At 36.0% G+C, this 26,271-nt stretch overlaps 2 protein-coding genes across 3 annotated transcripts in view; both read right to left on the bottom strand.

The window, feature by feature from the left end:
* Positions 1-26,271, bottom strand: part of LOC149803911 (histidine ammonia-lyase-like) — a 55,597-nt gene that overhangs the window by 19,070 nt on the left and 10,256 nt on the right. Inside the window, exons 1-8 of one of the 2 annotated variants that reach the window (XM_089953726.1) lie at positions 15,905-16,025; positions 6,013-6,403; positions 5,247-5,313; positions 3,283-3,313; positions 2,799-2,873; positions 1,363-1,435; positions 650-716; positions 74-111 (exon numbers count right to left, since the gene is read on the bottom strand). In XM_089953726.1, the coding sequence (XP_089809852.1) occupies positions 74-111; positions 650-716; positions 1,363-1,435; positions 2,799-2,873; positions 3,283-3,313; positions 5,247-5,313; positions 6,013-6,244 (583 nt within the window). In that variant the 5' untranslated portion in view covers positions 6,245-6,403; positions 15,905-16,025. Of the gene's footprint in view, positions 1-73; positions 112-649; positions 717-1,362; positions 1,436-2,798; positions 2,874-3,282; positions 3,314-5,246; positions 5,314-6,012; positions 6,404-15,904; positions 16,026-26,271 lie in introns of those variants that run through there. The other variant, XM_089953727.1, reaches the window with a different exon arrangement.
* LOC149803912 (uncharacterized) lies at positions 25,334-26,199 on the bottom strand. The gene is made up of 2 exons (XM_089954001.1): positions 26,011-26,199; positions 25,334-25,753 (listed from the first exon to the last, which is right to left on the bottom strand). Exons 1-2 carry the CDS (start codon positions 26,197-26,199, stop codon positions 25,334-25,336), a joined length of 609 nt encoding a protein of 202 aa, XP_089810127.1.

Here is a 26,271-nt window from a genome sequence, read left to right on the forward strand (position 1 = left end):
AACTATATGACTGTCTCCTATTAATCTATTAAATTAGTGTCAACAATTGTTCCTAGGTAAATATCAATTTTACCTGCAGCATGAGATCGAACTAGATTTTCCTGCAGCTCTCTGAAATATGAATGTGAATTGTAATCAGCTGTCGTCCATACCTTCTTAAACATATTAAATATTTAACTATGATTCTGAAGAAAAAAATTCTCGAAATCTCCTATGCTCATAAAAGTGAACCATATTGTAAAATCCTTCATTATAATTTAAATTTTTAAGATATATATATTTTTCAATAACTTGCACTTTTTAAATATATTGAAAAACGAAGATACATTTAATTGTCTCATACCCCCTTTACAGTTAATAAAATATATTGTTTGTTTATACATACTTTACCGCCATAGTAAGTGAGCAAATGAGATTGTACAAGTTTGCAAACCCAGGTACAGAAATTTACCCTACAGCAGGAACACTTAGAGAATTTACACAGCTAAAATCCCTCTGTTGTTGATAGTAGTACTGTATGAAACACATAAAAGATCTTTAACGTAAAAAGTTCAAAAACCTCAGATAACAAGATAAAATATATAAATTTCCTTGACATTCTTAGAACCTTCATGCTTTTATTCTGAAGAATATGTGACTCAAAACTTACACCAATTTATCCTTGCTGATGAGAGTGTGGGCAAACTTTCCAAATCCGGTAGTAATGCCATAGACATCTGATAAATAAATATTAAAACTGCAATGATTTAAAGATTTAGGAATATATCATATATGGCTTTTATGCTTTTTAACTTATACAGCTTTGTGATGAAGGGGACAGGACGCGTCCAGAAGCGTATAACGTTCCGGTATAACATCACGATCCATGACAACTGAATATTTCGATTATGATAGAAAACTGATGATAACAACGGTGATCAATATTGAATATGATGTTTTTTAACGGGGATATATAGCTTTCAGTTCAGATAGCTATTCTCTTGTAACAAACATGTACATCTATTTTTTATCTTACTCTTTACAATATTGTCATTTCTCGGGAGTTAGCTTTTATCCGGAATATGTCATGTTATGTAAAAAAATTATTTATAGAAAACTGTGCCTTAAATATATAGGAAAATGTTTAGGTGAGCTCTCATGTTGAGTTAACTTTATACTATTGTTGGTTGGAAATTCTTGGTGAGCACTGTTAATTATTGGTTTGGCACACATGTGCTCTAGTTGATCTGGGACGATGATTTTAATTTTAAAAACCAGCTAATGTCTCAGTGACTTACAAAGAAATGGTAAAATAATGTAAATACTCATTCTCGATTAAAAATAAGTTAGTTGTTGCCTAAGCTAATGAACGAAGTTCTATACTTTTATTGTTTTCGACTATATCATCCACCAAATGTCTAGCTTTCAGGACCATCTGTACTGCTTCAGTCGTCAGCTGAAACATGAAAATTAAACGCTTGATAAAGATAGATGCATGCAATTTTTATTAACTTAAATATATATAATATATCCTGTTGTTGCATGTCATCCATGGACTCTCCTGATTTGCTGTACATAAATAAATAAACGCTGAAACGACTGTTTTTTTAAAAAAAATTGATATAACTTAAGTTACATTTAAATTCTTTCTACTTTAAATGTAATTGACTCTACCGCATAATACACACTATTAATATTAATTAATGAAGTTTTAATGAAGTTTTAAAATATGATATTACTCATGACTTTGAATCTCGCCTATACCTTTCATAATTTTCAGTTCTTAATGTATAAGATAATGATGTTTCAAGTTACTGTATAATTCAACTGTAGCACGGTCAGTTGTTTAAATGACTAAGGAATGTGCAGTTAATTTTGTCAATTATTGCTGGCATGTGATTTGTTAGTTTTCAGCTGTCGTGGATGGAGTGGCAGTATGGCTAATGACGTATCGCTTGCTCATTAGCATATCAACTTTTTTAACATTAAACAATTTTGTTGTGAACATTTACATGGAAGCTTTAACAATACTGCTAAGTTATTGGAGAAATATTCGTGATAACTGTTAAAGAAACAAAGGAACTGCAAGATTAATTTTTAGAGATTATATAGCAAACATGTCCAGACATCATCACCGACTTAAATCAGAAGTACAAAGCTAATCGCATGAACACTAACTAGTATGAGAGCCACATTTAGCTGGATTAATCATATTGGTCAGAGGTAGGCACAGATGACCGATGTATGATTGACAGTTATCGATACGTCACTTTAAAGCGTTTTTCAGCCATAAATGGGCCAGTATTAATAGCCCAGTCCCGACTGACAAAAAAACGGTAATCCTGGAGTTTATTCTTATATTATAGAATCAGAAAATATTAAGTTTGTTCCAATAGAGTTTTAAATGTCTGCGATAAAATAAAATTTGTATCAGTGTGGATTCTTTATGGACATAGTCGAAAATGCAAATCACCGTGAAACCATGTTGCCTCGTCATGTAGCAATAGCATTAGCATTCACCCTGTCACAATAGCATTAGCACTCGTCACGTCACAATAGCATTAGCACTGGTCATGTCGCAATAGCATTAGCACTCATCATGTCACAATAGCATTAGCACTCCTCGTGTCACAATATGATTAGCATTTCTGATAATAATACTGTGAATTGCAACAAAGTTTGTGTTGTCTCATAAACTTCATAGCTGATAATTCTGACGTTTGAGATGCCAGAGGACACCTTACATTTGAAGATTTTCAGAATGTAGTTTGAGAAACTTTTTCTGTTACAACGCATGTCAATAAATATGACGCTCTTACCGCGATCTTGTACATTCCCTTGCCGAGTCTGACCAAGTCATTAGTGTTCAAAGAGTTGCCATCAACATATATGATCTATAAAAATGGAAAACAAAACATCAAAAGGGAAATGGACTAAACATTAGTGTGGAACTGTTAAGATGTAGACGAGGAATGCTTTCAGCATGGTGAAAAATTAAGAATTTTAACAACAAGATTATTGCATCCAATTTGCAAGGTTATGATCACGTAAAGCATATAGAGTCGAGGTTTATTTCAGCGTTTAACAATTACTGATAATTCTGAACTATTATGAATTATTTTACCATTAATATGCGTATTTATTTCTTTAATACATATTTTGGAATATTGTTGGAATTGAAAAGCAGGCAGTGCGTGAAAAGTCATCATCATGTTACATGCATTATTTTTTATGCACATGTTTTTTTTATTGATCTTCAAAATGCTTATACTATACTGAAATAGATCCATGCATTAGCTTTACCTCAGTTGGTATCCTCATGCTGTCTATGGGTCTGACATATTAAGGAAAATGAATGAAAGTTGTCTGTCCTAAAGAAGATATTCTGAAAGTCATCAGGGGTTAGGCACTTTAAATTTCACGTCCATGTTTTGTACCATGGTATGCTGGTATCTGATTCATTTCCTATTTTCAATCTTAAATTCGAAACAATTGAATGTCAAACAGTTCATTAAATCTTGCCACTTTTATTCAGTCGATCAATCATTTATGCATCAAATATAATTTATTTTGGGTGCCTCTGTATTTCAACCATAAATATCAACTGCATATTCAAATGGCACATGAAAATAAAATCCGTTTTGAATTTCTGAATATTTATGTTTTTAGTTATGGCTATTAATATATTTTTGAAATAAACGTTTTCAAAAGTATCAATTTAGTCAATGATACAATGCAGATCGTCTCAACTTTCAGTGCAGAATTAGCCGGAATGAAATTAATAGAGTGATATCAGAAAATCTCTAATTTCTTATTGAATCTTTATGTTTCATTTTGGGAAACATAAACTGAAAAGACCAGCGCTGAGTCCTTTCAACTCTAAAAGTGGCACATCAACTAGCCAAACCGTCTATGACTAAAGTATTGCTGTTGACAATTAAATTCTAAGTAAACGCAACATTTGTTTGAATATAGGTGTGAATTTTTTCCCTTCCAGTCTGAGTTGACTTCATATAATGTAATGTCTTTATATCAGAAATACATTTTGTGTACAAACAAAGGCAAGATATAGTCAAGACAGGACTGCCATGTACGGAGCAATTGAACATCCATTATGTCTGTAATAGTTCTGATTTCTGTGTAAAAATATTTCTGCAGAAGAATTTGTTAAAAATTATTTCAGTCGTAATGACCTTGACGTTTGACATTTTTACTCCAAAATGTATAGGCTTCTTACTTACCCAATGGGCAAGCCATCTAGAATGTTTTCTTCAGGTATGTGATGTAGAACGAATACTATTGTGTGGAATCCATTTTCTTCTTTCAGTCAAAAGTGACCTAAATGTTTTATCTTTTGATCTCAAAATAAATAGGATCCTTTCTTACCTCAAATATAAGTTGTCCACAAAGTTCGACTGATGTATGTTGGTATTTTGCAGAAACGCTTTTATTATTTCAGCTATAGTAACCTTGACCTTGACATTTGACCTTTGAATATTTGACTCCAAAACCAATAGGCTTCTTTCTTATCCCAGGGGCTAACTATCAACAAAATTTCGTAACTGTCGATGGTAGAGAACTTGAGTTATTTCAAGGGTAAACATTGACAGTCTTTTATTCATAGTGACCTTGACCTTTGATCACTTAAGCCATAAATGAATATGATTCTCCCATATTACAAGTGCATCCTATCCACGTCATTTGGTAGTTTTGGATATGGAGAACTTTAGGTCTTGTGCCAAAAACCATTTTCTTTACTTTTGAACCCAAATGGATCAGTTTGTTTCCTAACAAACCAATCACAAAATATGGTAACTGTAGATAATGGACGACTCTAGTTATTGCGTTGAAACAAAATTGACGACAGACACTAGGGTGGATTAGAAACATCATATATAATACTCTCCCCTGATTGGCGTGTAATAAAACACTAACAGCTACTTTAGTGATAACATATTTACCATATATCAACATGCATGCACAACACATGACAAACAAACTTTGGGTGAAGAAAGTTCCTGCAACTTATTGGATGAAGTTCCAATCCATTATTGATCATTTTACATATATGCAGAAAGACGTATAAAAATCTTCATCAAAATATTCCTTATATATGATTCTGACAATGAATCTAATTACGTTTGGTTTCGGATGAAAAGGCAAGCTTTTATTGTCTTCTTTTGATGAGAGTTGACAATTAATGATTTTCTTAAGCTGTGACATCAAGATTCAAAATTGCAAATACGTTGCTACGTTAAAAAGGATACATTTTTTCCTCCAGGTAGACTGGTTCTGCGGGGCCTGTATACGGACTTGATTCATCGCTGTCCAAAACTGAAATATAGAATCAGGAGCACAAAAACTATACAATCTGTATAATGTACAGTTGTTTTTTTTTTCTCATTTGGTGGAGCTTATTTTGTCACATTCTTGATCAACTAGTCGTCTGAGAAAATAAAACACCCATAAAAATGTTTTTAATGTGATTTATTGCGAAATTAAAACTCCGCAATATTAAAACGTGGACCCGTCTATATGTAGATACATATTCACTGAAAGACGGATTAATAACAGCTTGTATAATGCAAACATAAAGGGAAAATGCAGTTCAGGTGCGTCGAACACTACTTCCCTCCTGAGGGATAGTAAGGCGAGAATGATTTAGAGTTCACTTTTAACTGTTTGAATAACAAAGGAAAGAGTAACAATTAAGCAGTATTTGACTAAACTGGAAAACTTGAAAAAATATTCTATGAAAAGTGTGGCACATTTGAACATAATTCTTTTTCTTTTAGTGATGGGGTATCAGATTAATAATTCCATTTCTTCTTCTTATCTGAATAATTGAGAAGTCGAGAAGCATCAATTACGTCTAGAAAAGAATTTTACAACGAACATAAAACCAACACAGAATTTAAGACAATGCAATCTATTCATAAAACCAGAAAGTGGTTTTAAATTTTAAAAAAATTAATATAATCCAATTTTCTTGCATACAACTGTCGTGCCAACTGGATTTGAATCGAGTCTTACCAACAGAGACAAAGTCATTGTCATCTAAAAGATCCTTAATCAAATCATCAGGGTCTAGTATAGCTCTTCCTTTGGCTTTCCTCACTTCAAATACCTTCGCATCCAGACCTTTGTCAAAATGCTTTGCTTTGGAGTAGCGGCGCAAAGCTTCCTCCCCCAACCAGTAGATATTTTCATTGCCCTTACAGGGTATGGCGACCCAATCTCCCCTTATTTGTACGGAAAGTTTCATGGCTCCAGCTTCTAAAAGAACGTAACGTTGTTTGTCGCTGTTCAAGATCTACAAGGACATATGTCGTACGGGTCTCAATGAGAGTTTGTAATGCTTTGTCTCAATTTCTTGGAAAACTGTACGTGGAAAGCTTCTGATGTCCCCTGTTGTGAATCCTATCTGAAATAGTGCAAAGCATACTAAGAATAAAAGATGAGGCAAAAGCATGTCAAGGACAATGCACAAGTACCTACTTTTCGGCTTATCAAATGCCTGAATTTATCTTCAAACCATCATTAGCATTCAACCTGTCAAGAGGCCATTGTTTAATATATTGCTACGGAAACTGAATTCCGTATAATAAGTATGTCATAAGGAATATTAGGTTATGCGGTATTTTGTCTAAATAGTTACAGTTCAACAAATTATCAAAATTTTAATGTAAGTGACCTTTCTAGGATTATTTGAATTAAATATGTTAGCTTTGTTGTACTTTTTAAAGCCAGTTAACGACTTATTTTATATTTAAGATTTGATTCTGATTTCTTTTCGATGCTAGAAAATTCAGGTTTATGTAGCCATTGTGGTCATTTCGACATGCATTTGGATTATATGACTTCAAATAATTGCATCTAAAGCTAATTAAGTTTACTTAATTGGAATGCCTAGATTACACTGTTACAGTTACCAATGGTAAAATAACTGAATCAACTGCCACTAGAACAATCAGTTTTATGTCTAAACTATTCCCAATCACTTTTGAATTGCCCTTTAAGGTTCATCACTGCATTATGTATTGTAGCCATATGCCTTCAAATGACTACAGCAAATATTATACAGTGCAATTAATTAAAACTCCTGGCAGTACCTGTATTACATTACGGTAATTATAAACAGGTACAAGTGTTTACTAAACTTCCACGACAAAAGCTGATTTTGTTTGTTTTAGTTAACATTAGAGAACGAAATCAGAACATTTTATTGTTGTTTTGTAACAAAACCTAAAATGTGGAATAGAGTTCATGCAGGAACATATTTTAATCATTCTGGTTGGAGTGATAATAAGCTTTATAAGATTGCCTGATACTAGCTTGTATCATTTCTTGAATGACTGTAACAAAAGGTGACCAAAGAGTTTAAAGGTCACTGGCCACCCATATTGTACAAACGTGTGATATTACTATAGTCATAAACAAAACGCATTTGTTATGTATGCACACCATAAAAATGTTTAATTAGACTTAAAACTCCGCTTTTTTAAATAAAAAAATTATTTGGCAATCTCAGTAAACAATCGGTAGTTTCCGCGTGCAAAAACCAGATATGACGTGCATTTATCCCTTCTGTTCAAGCTAGCCATTCAAGTGTTTAATTTCCCCATGTAAATGTCTATGTGATATAGCGTACGATCGTGCTTTTGTGCAGCAAATATGGTACACTGTGTTGGAAACAAGTGTGAAATGACATTTAAAACGTATATATAGAAGAAACTGATACCATTTTAATCGAATTAATTGCAATGTCATCCAGAGGTTTAACGCAAGGGAGATCAATTCGTTTATGCATATTAAATATCCATGATATAACGTTTGGTCAATTTTCCTAATTACAATATTCTCACTGCGGGATCGAGGATGGAGAACAGGCTTGGTGTGCTGTCCCATATGATGTATGTTGTACGAGGTAACTATATCAGCAAAAGTGCCACTGATCTACTACTCCAACTGGAAACATATCACTTGCTGATCTTCCGGAGTTAACTGTAAATGTAATAGCAATCCACATGATGTCAAATTACAACACATCTGGAGCAGATGCTATACCAGAAGAAGTCTACATAGCCAGAGGCTCTCACATGGCACAGAAACTAAATGAACTCTTCCAATCAATGTGGACAATACATCAAGAGTACAAATATGCATCCATCGTCCATTTGTACGAGCATAAAGACAACATAAATCGTGTGACAGCTATTGGGGAATCTCCTTGATGTCAATAGCTGACACTGTCAGTTCCAGAATCATGCTGAATCGCTTTTTGCGTTACATCGATCAATGGTTATTGCCATAAAGTCAGTGTGGCTTCAGGGAATGACGAGGGACCACAGACAATGAGTTTCCAGCTCGTCAACACCAGGAAAATTGCCAGGGATAGAACTCCAACCTGTACACAATATTCATTGACCTGACAAAAGCCTTTTACTCGGTCAGTCGTGGAGGCCTTTAGAAAATCATGGCGAAAGTTGGATGCAGGAGAAAGTCATAGCAATAGCTCAGCAATTTCATGATGTCATGGTCGATCGTGTTGTAGATGACGGTGAGTCATCAGAACCATTGCCAGTTACCAGTGAGTCAAGCGAGGCTGTCTGTTCGTCCCGACTCTCTCCAGTATGATGTTCTCCACCATACTCACTGATGCCTTACGTGATTATGACACTGTGATCGACATAAAATACTGGACTGATGGTAAGCTGTTCGATCTTAAAAGACTATAGACAAAGATGAAATCACAGGAAGTGACTGTTCGTGATCTCCTATTTTCTGACGACAGTTCCTTGAATGCCAAATCTGAGTCTGACATGCAACACAGTATGGACCATTTCTCTTCAGCTTGTCACAGTTGTAAAATCACAATTAGTATCAAGAAGACAGGTGATGCACCAGAACTGCATCAGTAAAGCCTTATGTGCATCCTACTGTCACAGTAAATGACAAAACCATAAAGGAAGCAGACAATTTCATCTATCTCGGCAGCACACTGACACGTGCAGTCTATTTCGACGATGAAACGAATTTCAGAATTGCTTGGCTAAACGTGTCCTTTGGCAGACTATATGAAAATGTGTGGGAGCGCAGATGCACGAGTCTACTAAGGTCAACAAAGACACTGTGTTGCCGACCCTGCTGAAGTGCTTGAGAAATCTAGACAGTGTACAGGCACCTTGCCAAGAAGCAGAACCATTTTTGCTTGGGCTGCCTGAGGAAACTGATGAGGATAAGATGACAGGACAGGGTTCCAAACAATGAGTCTCTGAGGTTCTTATATATCTTAAGAAGAAAATCAGTGGAAAAAAAAACGAGCGTAGCTGATTTATGCCTGTGTCTAGTGACGATGTCTCTGGAGTTATGAATGATGGTCAAATTTAGTCAAACAGAATAAAGGAAAGGGGAAAGATCGAAACACATTCATGTCGGTATCAATGTTCATTAAAGCATAATAATGACTTAAATCAACGTTCAATATATTTAAATGTTTGAATGACGCTGGTTCGTTCTTTCGCTTAGTTTATATTTCCTACTAGTTTCAATATACTCACCATTAATTGAATGGCAGCTTGTTTAGTGTTCAAAAGCTAACCATATTGTATTGGTAATGGTCTTCTTTCTTCATTTAAACTATATTTAAGGTTTAAATAATATGTTTGTCTGATATTTATTTAATCAATATGAATGAAAATATAAGCTAAACAAAGAAAAGAACCAACTTATCAATTCCCAAAGAGTTTTAAGATTAGCTGCAAAAGGTAAAGAACTACGTTTTGTAGCGGACACACCAGGCAGGGATGATAAGAGTTAATTCACTCCATCAATATGCTGTTGCTTTTAATCAATCTTAAATCAGTTCGAAATGCACGTAACATATATTGGGATGTGGATCGTATATAAATACAATATTTGCATAATATGCACGCGGCATCTTTGATATACCACTCGTTGAATAAACTTTTATCTAAATGGAAACTCGGCAAACCTCATCTGCCTTTAATGAAGAAATTTTATATCTCCTGGTATGGCCTATATCAATGATACAGCGTACAAACCACACACACACACACACATATATATATTTAAAAAAATCAATAAACGCAAACGAGGCTTGCCGAGCTTCTTATTAATTAAACGTTTCTACAGTATCTGGTATATCAAAAATATATCGTACATACTATACATATATCTTATTTATATGACATACAAATACACATACTTGCATTTCCAGCGTAGTTAAGACAGACTACAAGCAAATGTGTAATGACGGAATAAATAAACTCTGCAGAGCCCTGTTAGGTGTCTCCGATATAAATTGTAGTTTTTAACCTTTTGCCAGTAAATGCGATCTCATTTGCAAATTGATAAGTTGATTCATTTAGCTTCGTTTAGCTGCTGAACCTCTATTTCCATTCATACTGATTAAGACATGCTATGATTTAAACTAGAAATATGGTTTAAATGTAGAAAATAGAATACTACAAACACAGCATGGTTAACTCTTTTAACACATTGAACGCGCTAGCTTGCTCAAACCGGCTAGCATGCTGAAACGAGTTGGAAATATCAACTAAGCCAAACGAGGAACCATCAAGAGAAAATTCAAATATTTCAATGTATTTGCATTCGTCTATGTCATTATTACGATTTAATTAACATTTTCACAAACCCTACAGTAGTTTCTATCCTACACTTCTAACTTAAGTTTCCCTTCCCATTGCTTCGTGTGACTAGATTTTGTCATCATTAATAGGTCCAGAGACATTGTCGTATGACACAGACGTAAATCCGCTAAATTCGTTTTTGAAAGTATTTTCGCTGGTATTACGAAGAGAGAGAGAGAGAGAGAGAGAGAGAGAGAGAGAGAGAGAGAGAGAGAGAGAGAGATGTGGTGTTTGGTTTGGGAAGACTTATCATGAAGACATTTATTCATTGCCCATCCCTATGTTTCTTTATTGACCGATTAGTCTAATGCCTTACCAGCTCGACAGCGTGAGAGGTTGAGGGAGGATAGAGCGGCCTTGTGACATTTTAATATTAAAAACTCTGTTTTTCTACCCTTATTAATAGGTTATATAAAAGATGAAGAAAGAAAGAAATAAAAACAAACGAAGGATTAAATAGATTAGAGTATCTTTGTTCCTTCGAACCAGTAAATTTACTGAGTATCGTACAAATCTTGACAGACTGTTGCAACTTTGTATCACTGGTGGTTTGAACACTGTATTAAAATCCCATGGAATGTTATACAAACTTTACGAAAGTCCAAGTTCTTGTAGGTTACTTGGTGCAAGTTCAGTTTTCTTTTTCTCTCTCACTCTACATACTTCCCCGTATTATCTCCCGTATGCACGAGAGCGAGAGAGAGAGAGGAGCCGATGATTTCGATGAAATCCTGCACAGTGTTTAATTCGTTTAGAAGACGGGGATTATTAATATTTTTTCGTTACTTTAGTAAAGCGCTAATTTTTAATAAGTGGGTATTCATCACATATTTATAGAATACAGAAGTGATAGCCTAATATGGAACCATAACCTAATGCTGAAACTATATTTATAAATGCATATTAATGCGCCATGGGCGGATCACAATTTGATATCAACAGCATTGGTATATCAAATGGATTTATACCAACACTTAAAAAGCCATGATATTTTTAATATATATCGTGATCTTGGTTGCTGGGTCACGCGACACGTAAAGTTGTTAGCATCAGAAAATCAAGATCATTCCGAGACCAAGAGACGTGATGTAGCCATCAGACTTAATTACATGTAATGTGAGAATTATAGCCTACTTTTGTTTTATACCTATTAATTTTTAGATAATTAATTGCAATATAAATAATTTAAAATTCATTATGAGAGAAACTTACCAACGTTACCAACCATGAACTTCTATAAATGGGTCGCAAGTTCCTGTACAGCAATGTTTTGGTGCGCGATTTCCGAATGTGATCTTGTTTCAAAAGAACCAACCATATTTTCGACTTAAAAAAAAGCCTCGAATAACTGTTGCCAAAATCATGGGTTGGGCCTTAAAGATATTTTATATATTTTGTAAGCTTTTTCTTCTTTTTTTTAACTAACGTCGCGGTGAGAGCTTGTTTACTGTTAGTTCTGGCATTCCATCGCTAGGGGCACTACTATTTTAACCAGGAAACCTCGAGGATAAGGTAGCTCCAGTCTCGTTTGAGAGTATGGTAATTCGGATTCAGAAATCAACAGTGTCATTCTCCTACTAGAAGGAAATGATGTCGATACATTTCTGACCCTTTCTGAGGTAGAAACTTAAAAGGTATATAATAAATAGCTATTATATTTTTTCTCACATGTTACATTATTTATAACAGGACTAATTCCAATTGTACAGCTTAAATGTGATTACAATTCCCCAATCAATGAATACTTGCACTTTTAATCCTGAGTGTCATTCAGGCAACTTAATACTTTTTTAAAAAAATAAATGAAGAAATCATTTGGTTTTAATACCAGTAATTGAATGCTTTCGTTGCTGTGTGTAATGACACGTCATGTAAACATTGTGACGTCAATTAAATTGTCATGATATAATAGCAGCTATGGTTTGAGGTCAGTTCAAAATGACAATTATTTACATCTAAGGTTTCTCCAAGCATGTCGGCAGAAGGCAGAGGGTGTTCCAATTGTAACTTATGCATGTGAATTCAGAACATCCCCAGGTCTTTACTATGCAAGTCAACTATCTTCGGCTCTCGGAAAGAGTCTCAAAGATAATCGTAGTGACCCATCCTAAATTGGTAAATTTTGGCGAACGAACAAGTCAATTAAGATGATAGGTCTTAAAAATAGCACTCAACGACGTTTGCAAAAATCAGTGAAATACCAGTACATTTAATTCAAATAGTATTCGTGAAACTGTGTAAGGATACGTCCAATAATTATGTCAACAATTTTTAGGCAATTTTTTACCCCCCTCCCCCCCTTGTCAACAACTGTAAAACTTTCAGTGACCCCCCTAATAAAATTTTACCCCCCCCCCAACTAACAATATTTTATACGGCTGGCTTTTATGCTAAAAATAGAATTATGGAAATTAAAAAGTCTACAAATAAATTTTAATACATTTTTTTATACTTGTTTAACAGATTTCAAATTGACTATAACACTTTGAATTCATAGTGGCTGATTCACTAATTTCTTGTGGAACCGATACACCCGACAAGTCAACATCATCTTCATCCAACCATTCTGCGCTTAACATCTCTCTATGAGCAATAATTGCCATCAGCTCTCTCTGTCTTTTGGCAGCCAATCGTATTGGCCGAATTCTTTGCGGTGGAGGAGTATGTGGTAATTGCGTAGGCCCAAGATCGCGTTGTCGGTGCTGTTGAACATGCTTCTTCAACATGACTTGTGAAGCAACATAGAGGTAACATTGTTGACGTCAATTTATCTTGAACTTCCCCCTCCCCCATGTCAACAATTGTCAAACTTCTTCAAACTCCTCCCCCCCCCATTTTGTTGACATAATTAATGGACGACCCCTAATGAAGATATTTTAAAAAAATTCAGTTACAATTATCTGTAACTATTGATTGCGTTGCTGTAATGATCATGCGTCATCAATTCCTAGTGACCTTATCAATTTAGTATGACGTAACACACCCACTGGCTCAAGAGTGATTTAAAGTGGCCCTTTTTTACGTAAGAGGTTTCTACCTATCATGCGATGGAAACGATCGAGGACGATCCGACTGAACTGTAGTGAGTCAGTGACGTTATTCGCACAAAAGTGACGTCCGAATATAGTTTGGAGGCCACTTCCGAAGAAATATAGTGATTGGTCGGCAGTTTCACATACGTTTGGCGCAGCAAATAATGGCAAAAACTACTAAATTTCTGTACCTTCATTATAGACTATATGATGGCGGAGGCTGGTATCAGTCTAAATTAGCGAGCATGCATCATAGAACGATAACAAGTAATATTTGTTTCGTATTCGAGATAAGCTCGGTCATAACACTAGATGCTTAATTTCCATGATCGTAAAAAAAAGAAGCGCTTTAGTAAACTGTGATAAGTCAGATATGTATGCAATTAGGTTAATATTGTACCTAAAGCCACGTCAGTAATAAGTGGAATTATATATGTACCATAATTGGAATTCAATACAATAAAGGCGGCGATCCAAATCTCGATATTTCTTGTTTTGCGGTCTATTCATGTGCCTGCTGAAAGAATGAGGCTGAACGTGACAAAGGATTTGGTCTTAATGAGTTGACTTTAAGACATCGCCTAATTATCTGGGTTTTGTTGGTGTTACATGACAATTATTATTATTCAGTGATAGAATTTAGATTAGGAACAAGTGTTTTTAAAAGGGTAGTATCACTGGTAACAGTTCAACACACGCACAAACACACACACACACACACACACACACACACACACAGAGTCATATGTTGTCCTTTAACTAAATCCATTGACGTTTCTAAACAAGATCAATTTAATCGTGTTTGCATTTTCCGAATATTCTCCGAATTGTCCACTATCTGCATTATCCGCTCTCCGAATTGTCCGGCTACTGTAAACAACATCAGAAACCAAACCAGGTGTCATCAAATCTCTGCTAGCTATATTTGTACGATTCAGAGGATAAATCCGTGCAGATAACCTGATATTCATACACATGCATATTATTAGCATGTCTTTGCCGTAGCTACTAAGATATTTGGTAGTTTCACGTCGTGGGTCAGTGGTTCTTACAAAGGTTTTCCCGCATTCTTCCTCTATCAGCCATGCGGGGTTCTTTATTTACCCTATCGTGAGCTGAAAAAGTCCGTTAAACCCCAAAACAACTATTAAAAATGATGTAAGTCGTAAGCACGAATCTCATACAGATGTTACGATTCATGCTGCCTCACGAAAACCACGAATTGCATGCAGCTGTTACAATTCATGCTGCCTCTTGGAAACCACGAATTTCATAAAGTTGAATTTATGCTGACTAATGGAAACCATGTATATTAAGCAGATGAATTTATGCTGACTTCGTAGAAAAGAAATATTGCTGCGAATTTATGACAAAATACTGGTAGGTTACTTGCATGTACACTAGGAACAAAATGTAGATTCGTGTTTAGTAAATTATTATAATAAACCTAAAGGTTCATCGATGTAGGTAGTCGTAAAAGAAACAAATAAATCTAGTTTAGCTTCTATTGTTCGTTAGGTATATAATCTACACTGTAATTTCAGTGAACCAAATTACCTAGCTTTGAAGAAGAGGTCATATAAGAAGTAAGGGTGGTTTCATATTAACTGTCACGGCCCGTAGGCTTGTGCAAAGGAAGATCACATGTTTAATTGATTCATTCAATTGAAAGTTACACGCTGTTGACCGAATTACCGAACTATAAAGTTAGGCCACATGGAGGTAAGAGCAGTCTCATTTTCTGACACGCTCTGTAGGCTCGCAAAAATATATAAAACACGTTAATTTATTAATTAATTACAAACTTCATTAGTTTTAATAGTTTCATATTTTTATGTATTATTATAGCGCAAATAAATTACTTCTCGTGTACGATAATACCTATTCTTGCATGTTTCAAGAGATAACCAGCACCAAGAACTAGTAATTCATATGCCCGTGTATCACTCCGGATGCTAATGAGAAAACTAAACCCAGACAACGTAAAGAAACAGTCCGAAGACGGCAAGAATTCCAGGCAGAGGCTTTAATAACTACGACCGGGGAGGGGGTGGGGTAGGCCAACCTTGTGATGAGAAAAGACCAACCAAAATATCAACACATTTGCTAGTAGTAGTAGTAGTAGTAGTAGTAGAAGTAGTATTAGTAGTAGTAATGACAGAAGAACTAGTATTAATATTGAATGGTAACAAGATCTATCTAGGTTTGATAGTCACTCACCAGTATTAAGTCTCGGCATCCATCTTAGCTGAATAAAATCCAACTAATGTAATAGTATTCGCATAAAACTGGGTTTTATAGACTGAAATGCGAACCTACATTGACGAAGAAGCTATATTTATCTGATATTGAGGGATGCCGGGCATACTCAGTGGGTGGAGCTAGTTTTACAGGTTGCACCACCCGATTTAGAAATTTCATTACATATCTTCCAATCACATTCATGCCTGAAAGGTAAGCATTTAAGAAAAGAACTGCTATTTCAGATTCCAGTATTCTTTGTTTTCTTTTTTTAGAATAATTTATTGTTGTCGTTGTAGGGTTTAACGCCATTTTTCAGCACACGATAGAATGTACATGGCTGCCAGTATTAATGGTAGAGGAAGAACCCGGGATTAAATGTAATTTGACATAATTGTACAAATTGTACCAAGGGGATTAATTACACTCCTATACCGTACCATAAGCTCAAGTAGTGAATTAACAGGGGTTTGATACTTTTATTACCGAGCTGGCTATAGGCCTTCTATCCCCATGAATTTGACCGCACAGATAAACGCAACTGCATTCCCAATGTGCACACGCGCGCGACACGTTTTTGAAAAATAAATCTGCAAGGTTTCGAAACGCAAACCCGTGTTAACCACACAACCGCGTCATACACAGGTCTAGCTCGCGGGGTAACTATGGGTTGTACGAAGCGCTATCCTTCGGTCACAAAGTGAATTACATGACATGTCCACAAACTTAAGTCAACTGTGTAAAGCGCATTTACGTTTACTTTATTTTTACCGCAGATAAATCGATTTCCTGTTTCGGTTTTGCCTCGAACGCTTGCGCCCTTGTTCCCTATCTGTGCACGAAGTCGTCGGAACTTTTCAGCTTCCACTAACACAATCTCGAACTCCTCCGTGGTAATGATTTTATGGTTGATGGCCACCGCATATAGCGAACTAATTGTATAATAACTGTTTTGAGAGGCCACGAATTTATTTCCGAATAAACACGTACCCATTGATGTCATCGTAATGAAATTAATTTGCCCGCACGCCCGCTCTAATCGTTAATATCGATATAACCCCAACAGCATATCCGTTTGGCATGCTTATGATAGTCGATGTGGCCGCAATTTCCGCTACGCAAAGGCCACATACTGTATCCGCCACAGCGTACACGCGTTTATATTTCGCTAGCAAACGGGTTTCATGGCGATTTCATCTCACAAGTTTGTGTTCTTTTTCAAATTATATTTTGCATCGGGTAGCGTTCATGGTCTATCACAATTGTTCTATTAATAACGTCACCGTGGAGTATAATTGCTTGACAAGCAAAACCTTGCGCAGACACATCGTGACCGGGTACAATAAGCATACGCACTTCCAGCCAATCATAATTTACTTTACTGGTACAACTGCCATACAGTCATTGAAAATATCTTCCCGGGGACTAATCAGAAGGCTGTCCTTAATTTACTTATTGAATATTAAGAACCCCCTTCCCCATTTGTCAGTAATGTACAAGATAAGGAAATTATATATGGACCTATCAGCAGCAAGTCAAACGTATCCCTAAGCATCAACCCATCGATATGTATAGGTTACTGCATTTGTATGAGAAAATATGAACGAGTTTTTTGGATGGAAATACTGCACGACCTAGGGAGTGAAGTATATCCATCCGACAAAACGAGTTCATATTTTCCCGTACAAATGCAGTAACCTTTTTATCATATGCTCATTTTCTTATTCTATCTAAGGCTTAATTATGTAAACAAAGATACACTATACGAAACAAAGTAAATGAATGTATGCCGTATTCTAAACTAAATACACGAGCGCAGATTCATCATTGCACAACAACATTATTAATGCGCACATAACTCCGCCCATATAAATTTGAACTTAGTCGCGCGCTTGACATAACTTTCGAAAGAAAATGGCGTTTTGGTCTACTTCAAATTGAAATTTGGAGTCACACTGTGAATGAATGCGCATTGCAACAACTTTTCCATTTGATCTGGAATTAAAAGGTTTTGGTAGTTTTGTCGTTTCTACAAAATTTCGTGATTATGGACTGGATTTATATGTGCCAATTCTACATGAAGTATATCGGATTTCAACGGCGACGGAGCACAGCGTGTTGACATCTGCATGTGTATTTCTGTTCTATCACTGAATGTTTGAAATCATAATGTGGGAAAAATTTGAAGTCTTTTAATTGCAATTATCAAAAAGACGCTATGGAATATAATGTTTTTTTCATTTTTTAGTGCAGTAAGGATGACGTAATTTTACTTGGAATATAGTCGAAATTACAGTACAATTCCGAAATGTGTAATCAAGCTTGAGAACCCATGACATGGCTCATGTAATTCGGATTTGCAGAAATAAGAAAGTACGTTTTGCGGAAATTCAGGATGTAAAACTGTAAGTATATTTTTTGCCATTCTTATTATCAGCTAAAGAAGACAGTTATACCTTGTCACTTGCATGCTATTTGTAGGTACCCAGCAATTTTATGAAATCTGGCGTCTGTCGCCAGCTTAAATCCGAAACATTATATCAAAAAAGTTAACGCGGAATGTACCAAAGCAGCTGGTATGTGCCAGTCCACGAAACATCTGCTTAAGCTCATTCAGAAACAAATTTAATCAACCAAAATGTAAACCGCCTACTACGTGAGTGTACATGATTTGTTTACAAAGTAGTTATCATACAGCCATCGCTGCACATTTCTAATATCACGTTCATAAGTCGCCTACTTCGTTGAAAGTTTCTTTTGTGACTCTATGAATTCATCCACATTGTCAGCTTTGGCATCTCTACTTTTAAATGGTTCAAACAACTGGCTTACTTCATCCACAGACAAACAAAATCACTCGAAAGTGCTGCTGTCTGCGTCCATTATTTGTTTACAGTAGAAAGTAGTTCCTTTATGAGTGCAATATGAATTGTGCGGGCGAATGCAACATCGTTTGAAATACTGAACTATTCTGACAATGTAAAGTTAACGGAGAAAATAATTAGCATTAATAACATGGAGATATTTCCGGTCAGGTTTGTCGGATAAAATTTAGATGTGACCCCATACTTATATTTATTTTCGCAAGCTGACTTTCGTTAAGACTAATCTTAAGTTCGAGATATATAGAATCTATGTTGGGGTTTGGGCCGAGACAAGGAAATCTCAGTCAAGGGTTTATATTATTTGTCTCCCCACGAGGCTTGCCCGAGTGGGTAGACATATAATATAAACCCGCGACTGAGATTTCCTTGTCTCGGTCCAAACCTCACAGTAGATTATTTTTCTCACCCAATATTTTCCTTTAAAGTAAAAAGAATTCTGCACTAGTGTTCACATCCAATGTTTACATGCGGCGCATTAATATAAATATGTTAATGAGGGCTGTGGTGTGACCGTTGCGTCCGAAGTACACAGTTTATACGCGTGAGCAAAGAAAAATGAAAACATAAAACGTCGCATAATAATGACGTATTATCACATTTAATATATGGATGTTATATGAAATTGGCAATAAATAATTAATATTTATTACAAGAAACTGTTTTATTTTCATCAGTTCCAATTTTGAAAAGTTATATTGTAAATAATAAAACGATACTGGCTACTCAGCTCTACTCTAGTTATACTTGGTACAAGCTGTAACGAAGAGTAACATCTTTCTTTAGATTATTCATGGGAAACTGTCGTATATAACTATTCTTTTCTTTGGAGTAGGTGAAACTGTGCGTGACATACTTGTGTTGTCCTAAATATTGATTGTAAAATTACCTCTGTATATAATAATAGACCCTCCAAAAACGGGCTCCAGCGGATAAACATGTGCTAAACTTTCAAGTTCACGGATTCTTTGAAGATTTATTTTTCTGTCCTGGAAATATGGCAAGTGCTACAGTGAAATTTGCTTATGGAATTATGTGCTGACGGATAAATGATTCCTTCTGGCTGGTAAGTGTATTATTTGTCATTAAGTATTGTAGGTATCTTTTTGATTCAACCGGGGTACAATGGAGATGCTTAATAAAACGAGAAAAAAAGCATGTTTTATATAAAACTTTTCTGGCTGTTACTAAGTTTTTCGTAGTTGTTAAGAGAGTTGGGAGGCTATGAAATGTATAGGTCTATAGTCTATATGCATGGAGCAGTGTTTCCTATTATATTGTTCATTTCACACAGCATTGAGAATTTTATCCTATCTGTAGCGCAGTCATTTTCAGGTCAGCGTCATTAAATGTAGCTAACAGTATATACTTTGTTTCACACGAAGTATTTAAAATTAGGTAGCTTTAGCTACATTTAATGACGCTGATTTAAAACTGTACTGAGCTAGGACTGCATATAGGATAGAACTGACCATGCTGTGTGGAACGAACAAGCATAATACCAAAAAGCTCGACATCATATGCGTTAGTCTTTGTCTCTCTCTAAATGTTTTTGTAAGGTGTGTTCTCAAACATGGATTTAACTTAAGTTACTATATTTTTGTTATATATTTGTTGCCGTTGTTGTAGTTTGGTTTTAGTACAACTACGTCAGGCACAGCAGAAGACAAGAATGGTTTCTTTTTTAAAAGTAGTTCTGAGCGCGTGGACACCTTGACTGAGACGATTGGTCTGAGATACTAGACTGAGACAGGAAAAGTAAGGTTAGCAAAACAAGCAGATTTCTCTGTCGCATGGGTGAGAAATGACAATATTTTAAATTAAGTTGTTCAATTACGAATTTGAGAAAACAACTACGTATTTTGCACTGGAGCGTCGATGGCCCTCATTCGGCCACCTGTGCCTTCCAAGAACAGTATTGTTAGAAAGAATCGCATCAAAACATATGTAACTGGGGACAGATCCAGGTGTGCCAAGGAAAATTAATACCTACGGTAGAAGGTATTGATCTCCTGCTTGACAATCTGCAGATCCGTATCAGTGTTTTGATCCCAGTACTTTTAACACTCCATACAAAAACAATCATTATAAGTTCAGTAAGAAGTCCAAGTGTTTTGACTTAATTGCTATGCTAGATTTAATATTCTCACTAAATTAAAAAAATAAAAAACTTCCAATGTTACTGAGAGCAGGTTTGCACAAATTTTCAATGTCAAGCAATCCAGATTGGATTTTTCAGTTCTGGTGACAATTGTTAAAAATGGGCCTACCCCAAGTTTTAGTACATGGACTGACTTTTGTTTACCTAATGTACATTGCTCGTCATGGATTCAGAACAATGAATGAAAATGCCGCTTTTTTGCCGTTTTCAGTCTCGAGCAGACAATGTCAGTTTCTCTCTGTGTCAATTTTTCATTGGCATCTAGAAAATTATATCCAAGGGAAGATGGCCTTATTAAAATTACAATGAAAATTAAGAATAAAGTTGGAGAAAAAAAATAAAAAATTAATAAAGTTGTTATTGAAAGATTGCAAAGGAAAATTGAAAATGGAAATTAAAAATTGAAAATCAGAATGAAGAAATGACATGAAAAGTACAAGTTAAAAAATGTAAAACCTAAATTCAAACTGAAATACTAAAATTAAAAATGAATCAGACCTTAAATGTTGAAATTGAAAATAAAATATCAAATATACAAAAATTAAACCAGAATAGAAAATTAAAAATTGATTAAACAAAACACTAACTTTAAAATAAATACTTAATGTCAACATTAAAAATTCAACTAAAAAAATTGAAAGTGAATTTAGAAAAAAAATTTGAAAGAAAGAATAGAAGAACCTGAATTTTAAAGGTAAAAGTTAAAACTTACAAATTGAAACATTTGGAATGATAAATTGAAAATGAAAATTACGTAATAAAATGTCCAAAAAAAGAGAGTTTGAAAATGAAAATTAACAACGAAAATTAAATAAGTCACATCTAAAATTGACATGGAAACTGTTTTTTTTTTTCTTCAAATATTAAGGGTTTTATGCACAAAACCATTTGCGTTAGTGCAAAGATATTTGCAATGAAGATTTAAAGGGCATAGTTCGTTATCGAAAAGAAAAAGAGACCGCTGTTTCATGTGGACCAACAAGCAAAACCCGCACTTTTGAGGTATGTGGCTTCTTCAGCCGGTGGGAGAACGCTGTTTGGTGCAAGAATAACTTAATTTTCACGCCATCATCTCTTTCACACACTTCTCACGGTACTAGCTCTACTTTTGGTATTCAAATATTTTTATTATTATTTCATATCAATCTTCTCTCTATTATTCTTCTGTTTCATCTCTTTTTACATCACTAACTATAATTGCTTCATTTCCCGCACTCTAACTAGGTGCAGCAAAGTCCACAGAAATATCTATAGAGAGAGAACATGTTATACATGTCATCAATTTTTCGAACTTTGATACAGTATAGTGCTATAACATCTCGTGACATTGCGAAAAATTTATCATATGTAGGCTTATACGATCAAAATCAACGATCAGTTCCATTTTGGAGTGACATCCAAGTTTGTTAACATGAACAACGTCCATCTGATTGGTTTGGGTTTCAGTCATGTTCGAATTTGTGTTTCCCAGATTTTTTGGTTTAGTAAGCTTGTAAGCTTGTTTCGTCCAGATTTTTGATAAGTTGGAATTATCAGGAACATTCTAGCAAGTTAATGCAGCAATCTTGCGTTTGATCGGCTGAGCTTGTTAACAATTTTAAAAAAATTCAATCGAATTTACGGTATATACATGTATTAGCAAGAATGTTGACATGCTTAATTGCGAGTGTTGTATGTGCATATTAATCAACGTTATAGCAGCTGCATGAGGGTTCTTACTATTACACTTAAAGATATAAGTAAAATGCAGTCAAGCCTAGCTGTCTTTTGTTAGTAAGGCCGCTGAGCGATATAAGGCATACTTTTTTTTTTTTTTTGGAGGGTTCTCTCTCCTTTTTGATCTTCACAGACCAGTTAGGGAGGCCCTCCTGCCCTACATGTTATGATTGCTATTCTGTATGTTTAGCTATTGTGTTATTGCTTTTTGTAAAGTGTAATTTTTAATTTAAAATTTTTTTTTTTTTTAAATTATTTAAATTCCATACTTTCTTTCAATGTATTCATCGTAGCTGAACATAGGTTTTTCTTCTGTCTCTTTTTGACTTTTTCTCCTTTCTTTTCTTTTCGTTTTTGTCTTATTTCGAAGTGCTTTCCTTAAATCTAGGCTTGTTTCCATTGGTTGTAGCAATTCTGGATCTTCATTTGAATTTTGCTGCGGTATCCTGTTTGTTTGGGGTGTTTCTAATAATCTAGGTGTTTGTGTTTTCTGGATCTGTTGTAATTTGAAAGCTGTAACTTCTGAGTCATTTTCTTGTAATGATGGCTGTATTGGTATCCCTTCTTTTCCTTGTAGACTTCGTTTTGTTTGTTTTGGATGTAGTTTGCTTTCTAGTTGTTGCTCATGTTCAATATCTTGTTGGATTAGCTTGGTATTTTCTTGTTGACTTTCTTGTATTTGCATTTGTATTTGATGTTGTTGTTGTTGTTGTTGTTTACATCCCTGTGATCCGTTTTCTGGAGGCTGATCTGTTGGTATTGTTGTCGTTGTTGTTGACCCTTGTAATTCTAGGTTTTCTGGTTGCTGTTGTGATTTTATTTTCTTTTGTTGTTCTTCTTGTCTATTTTCCCTCACCTGTTGTTGCTTTGTTTGTTGTTGTTGCTGTTGTTGTTGCCCTCCTGTCTGTTTGGGTTGCTGTAGTTGACTTTCTTGTATTTGCATTTGTATTTGATGTTGTTGTTGTTTACATCCCCGTGATTCTTTTTCTGAAGGCTGATCTGTTGGTGTTGTTGTCGTTGTTGTTGTTGTTGACCCTGGTTGCTGTTGTGATTTTATTTTCTTTTGTTGTTCTTCCTGTTGTTGCTTTGTTTGTTGTTGTTGCTGTTGTTGTTGCCCTTGTTGTTCATTTCTTGTCTGTTTGGGTTGCTGCGGTTGGATTTCTTTCTGTAGTATCGTTTCTCTCTCTTGTTGTTGTTGTTGTTGTATTTGTTCTATCCTTTGCTTTTCTCCTGCTTGTTTCTGTATTTCCTGTTCTTGTAAACGCTCTTGTTGTTGTTGCTGCTTCTGCTCATCTCTTTGTTGTTGTATTTGTTCTATCTTTTTTCCTGCTTGTTTCGGTATTTCCTGCTGCTGTTGTTGTTGCTGCTGCACATCTTGTGTTCTTTGTTGTTGTTGTTGTTGTGGCTGCATATTTCCTATTTGTCCGCTGCTTGTTTTCGTAGATGTCATTATTGGTCTTATATTTCCCGAGTTCTGGGTACATTTAAATGGTGTGTGACCTGTATTCCCACATCTATTGCATGTTCTGTCAAAAATGCATCCTTTGTACCATGTCTTTGCTAGGAATCCGAATATGTAAAAGGCTCTCTTTACTTTCTTCATGTTACTGAGTTCTATCTCTAATATCCGTGTTCCGTCTAAAATTGATGTTGTTTCGATCGTTCTGTTCCTTGCTGAGCTAACCGGGATATTGTATTTTTCCTCAAAACGCTTGACTATTGCTTCTATTGGTATTTCCAGCGGGATGTCTGTAACATGTAATTCTCCTGTTCGTTTTTTAATCTCCCTTAACAAAGGTTCTGGTTCCTTTATTGTCACTTTTCCTTTCCCAATCTGCATTTCTCCATATGGTAATATTGGTTTCTTCCCTTTCGGTCTTATTATATAGCCTTTGTATCCATTAGGGTTTATGGAGTATACTCTATCCATACATTCCGGGTGAGCTATTTTCATGGCTATCATTACTGTGGTTAGACAAGGTATGTTTTCCCTTTGTATATGCCTCATGTCTATTTCTTGCGTTCCTTCCCTGTATTTACATTTTAGGTAGCTTTTGTCATGTATCATTACTCGTTCCAGCTCGAAGAATTTCTCAAGGTAATTGACTTCTTTCCTCGTCGCCATATTGCCTCGTGTTGCACGAATTTTGTTTTCAATACCTCGATTTTCCATGTTGTTTTCCATTTCTTGGCAATTTTCGATTTGGTTTGGTTAATTTTTGTGTAAAGTGATGATTCTTCTCACCCTTTTTGAGTTTCGGAGTCTGTAGTGGGCAGTAAAGATAGTCCTGTAATCATTGCTTTGTACGCGCCATTGCTATAAGTGACTGTACTTCTCAACAAGGAGTGTTTGCTCCCAGGAATCATGGGTTATATTGAACGCTTTTAATGCAGCTTTCAGACTGTCTTTGAAGCGTTTCTTCTGACCTTCGTGGGATCACTGGCCTTTCTGTAGCTCGCCATTGAAGAGTCTCTTAGGCAGACGGTGGTCTGGCATGCGTACAACATGTCCCGCCCAGCGTAGCTGGGACTGCATCAGGATGTTATGGATGCTGGGTAGACCTGCTTAGGTGAGTACCTCGGTGTCTGGAACCTTGTCCTGTCACTTGATGTTGAAGAATTTCCTGAGACTTGTGGTGTGAAAGTGGTTCAGTTCCTAGCGTGGCGTTGGTACATCGTCCACATTTCGCATGCGTAAAGTAGTGTGGAGAGCACAACTGCCCTGTAGACCTTTAGTTTGGTCTTGATGCTGATGCCTCTTCTATTCCAGACGTTGGCATACAGTCTGCCGAAAGTTGAGCTGGCTCTGGCAATGCGGAGGTTCACTTGGTCGTCAATAGTGACGCTCTCTGACAGGGTGCTGTCAAGGTAAGTGAAGCGGTTCACTACGTTGAATTTTTGGTCGTTGACGGTGATGTTGTGCTCAACATAGGGCTGTCCATGGGCCGGCTGATGCAGAACTTCGGTCTTCTTGGTACTGATGGTGAGATCGAAGCTTGTGCAGGAGCTGGAGAACTTGTCAACGCTGCGTTGCAGGTCAGTTTCTGAGCCAGCGTTGAGGTCGCAGTCCTGGGGTTGAACAGTTTTCCATCTGTACGGTAACTAATGCCGACTCCAACATCTCCGTCTCGGAAAGCATTAGCCAACATGGCGGAGAACAATAGACTGAATAGTGTCGGTGCCAGAACACAACCCTGCTTGACGCCATTTGTTACTGGGAATGGCTCATGTGTCTATCCACTGTCCTGGACTCGTGCCTACATGACGTCGTGGAAATGCTGCACCATGGATATAAATTGTATCGGGCATCCGTACTTGGCCATTACCTTCCACAAGCCTTCTATGCTGACAGTATCAAAGGTCTTTGTCAAGTCGATGTAGATGGAGAAAAGGTTGGCCTTTTCCTCTTGACATTTCTCTTGTAGCTGCCTCGCAGCCAACACCATGTCGATGGTCCCGCATTCTTTCCGGAATCCACACTGGCTTTCTGGCAGGAGTCCCTGGTCAAGGTGCATACTGAGGCGGTTCAGTAGGATTCTGGCGAGTATCTTTCCTGCGATTGAGACCAAGGATATACCCCGGTGGTT

Source organism: Sinohyriopsis cumingii, chromosome 3 (genome assembly GCF_028554795.1).
Source record: "Sinohyriopsis cumingii isolate HCF-2022 chromosome 3, ASM2855479v2, whole genome shotgun sequence".
Lineage (NCBI taxonomy): Eukaryota > Metazoa > Mollusca > Bivalvia > Unionida > Unionidae > Sinohyriopsis > Sinohyriopsis cumingii.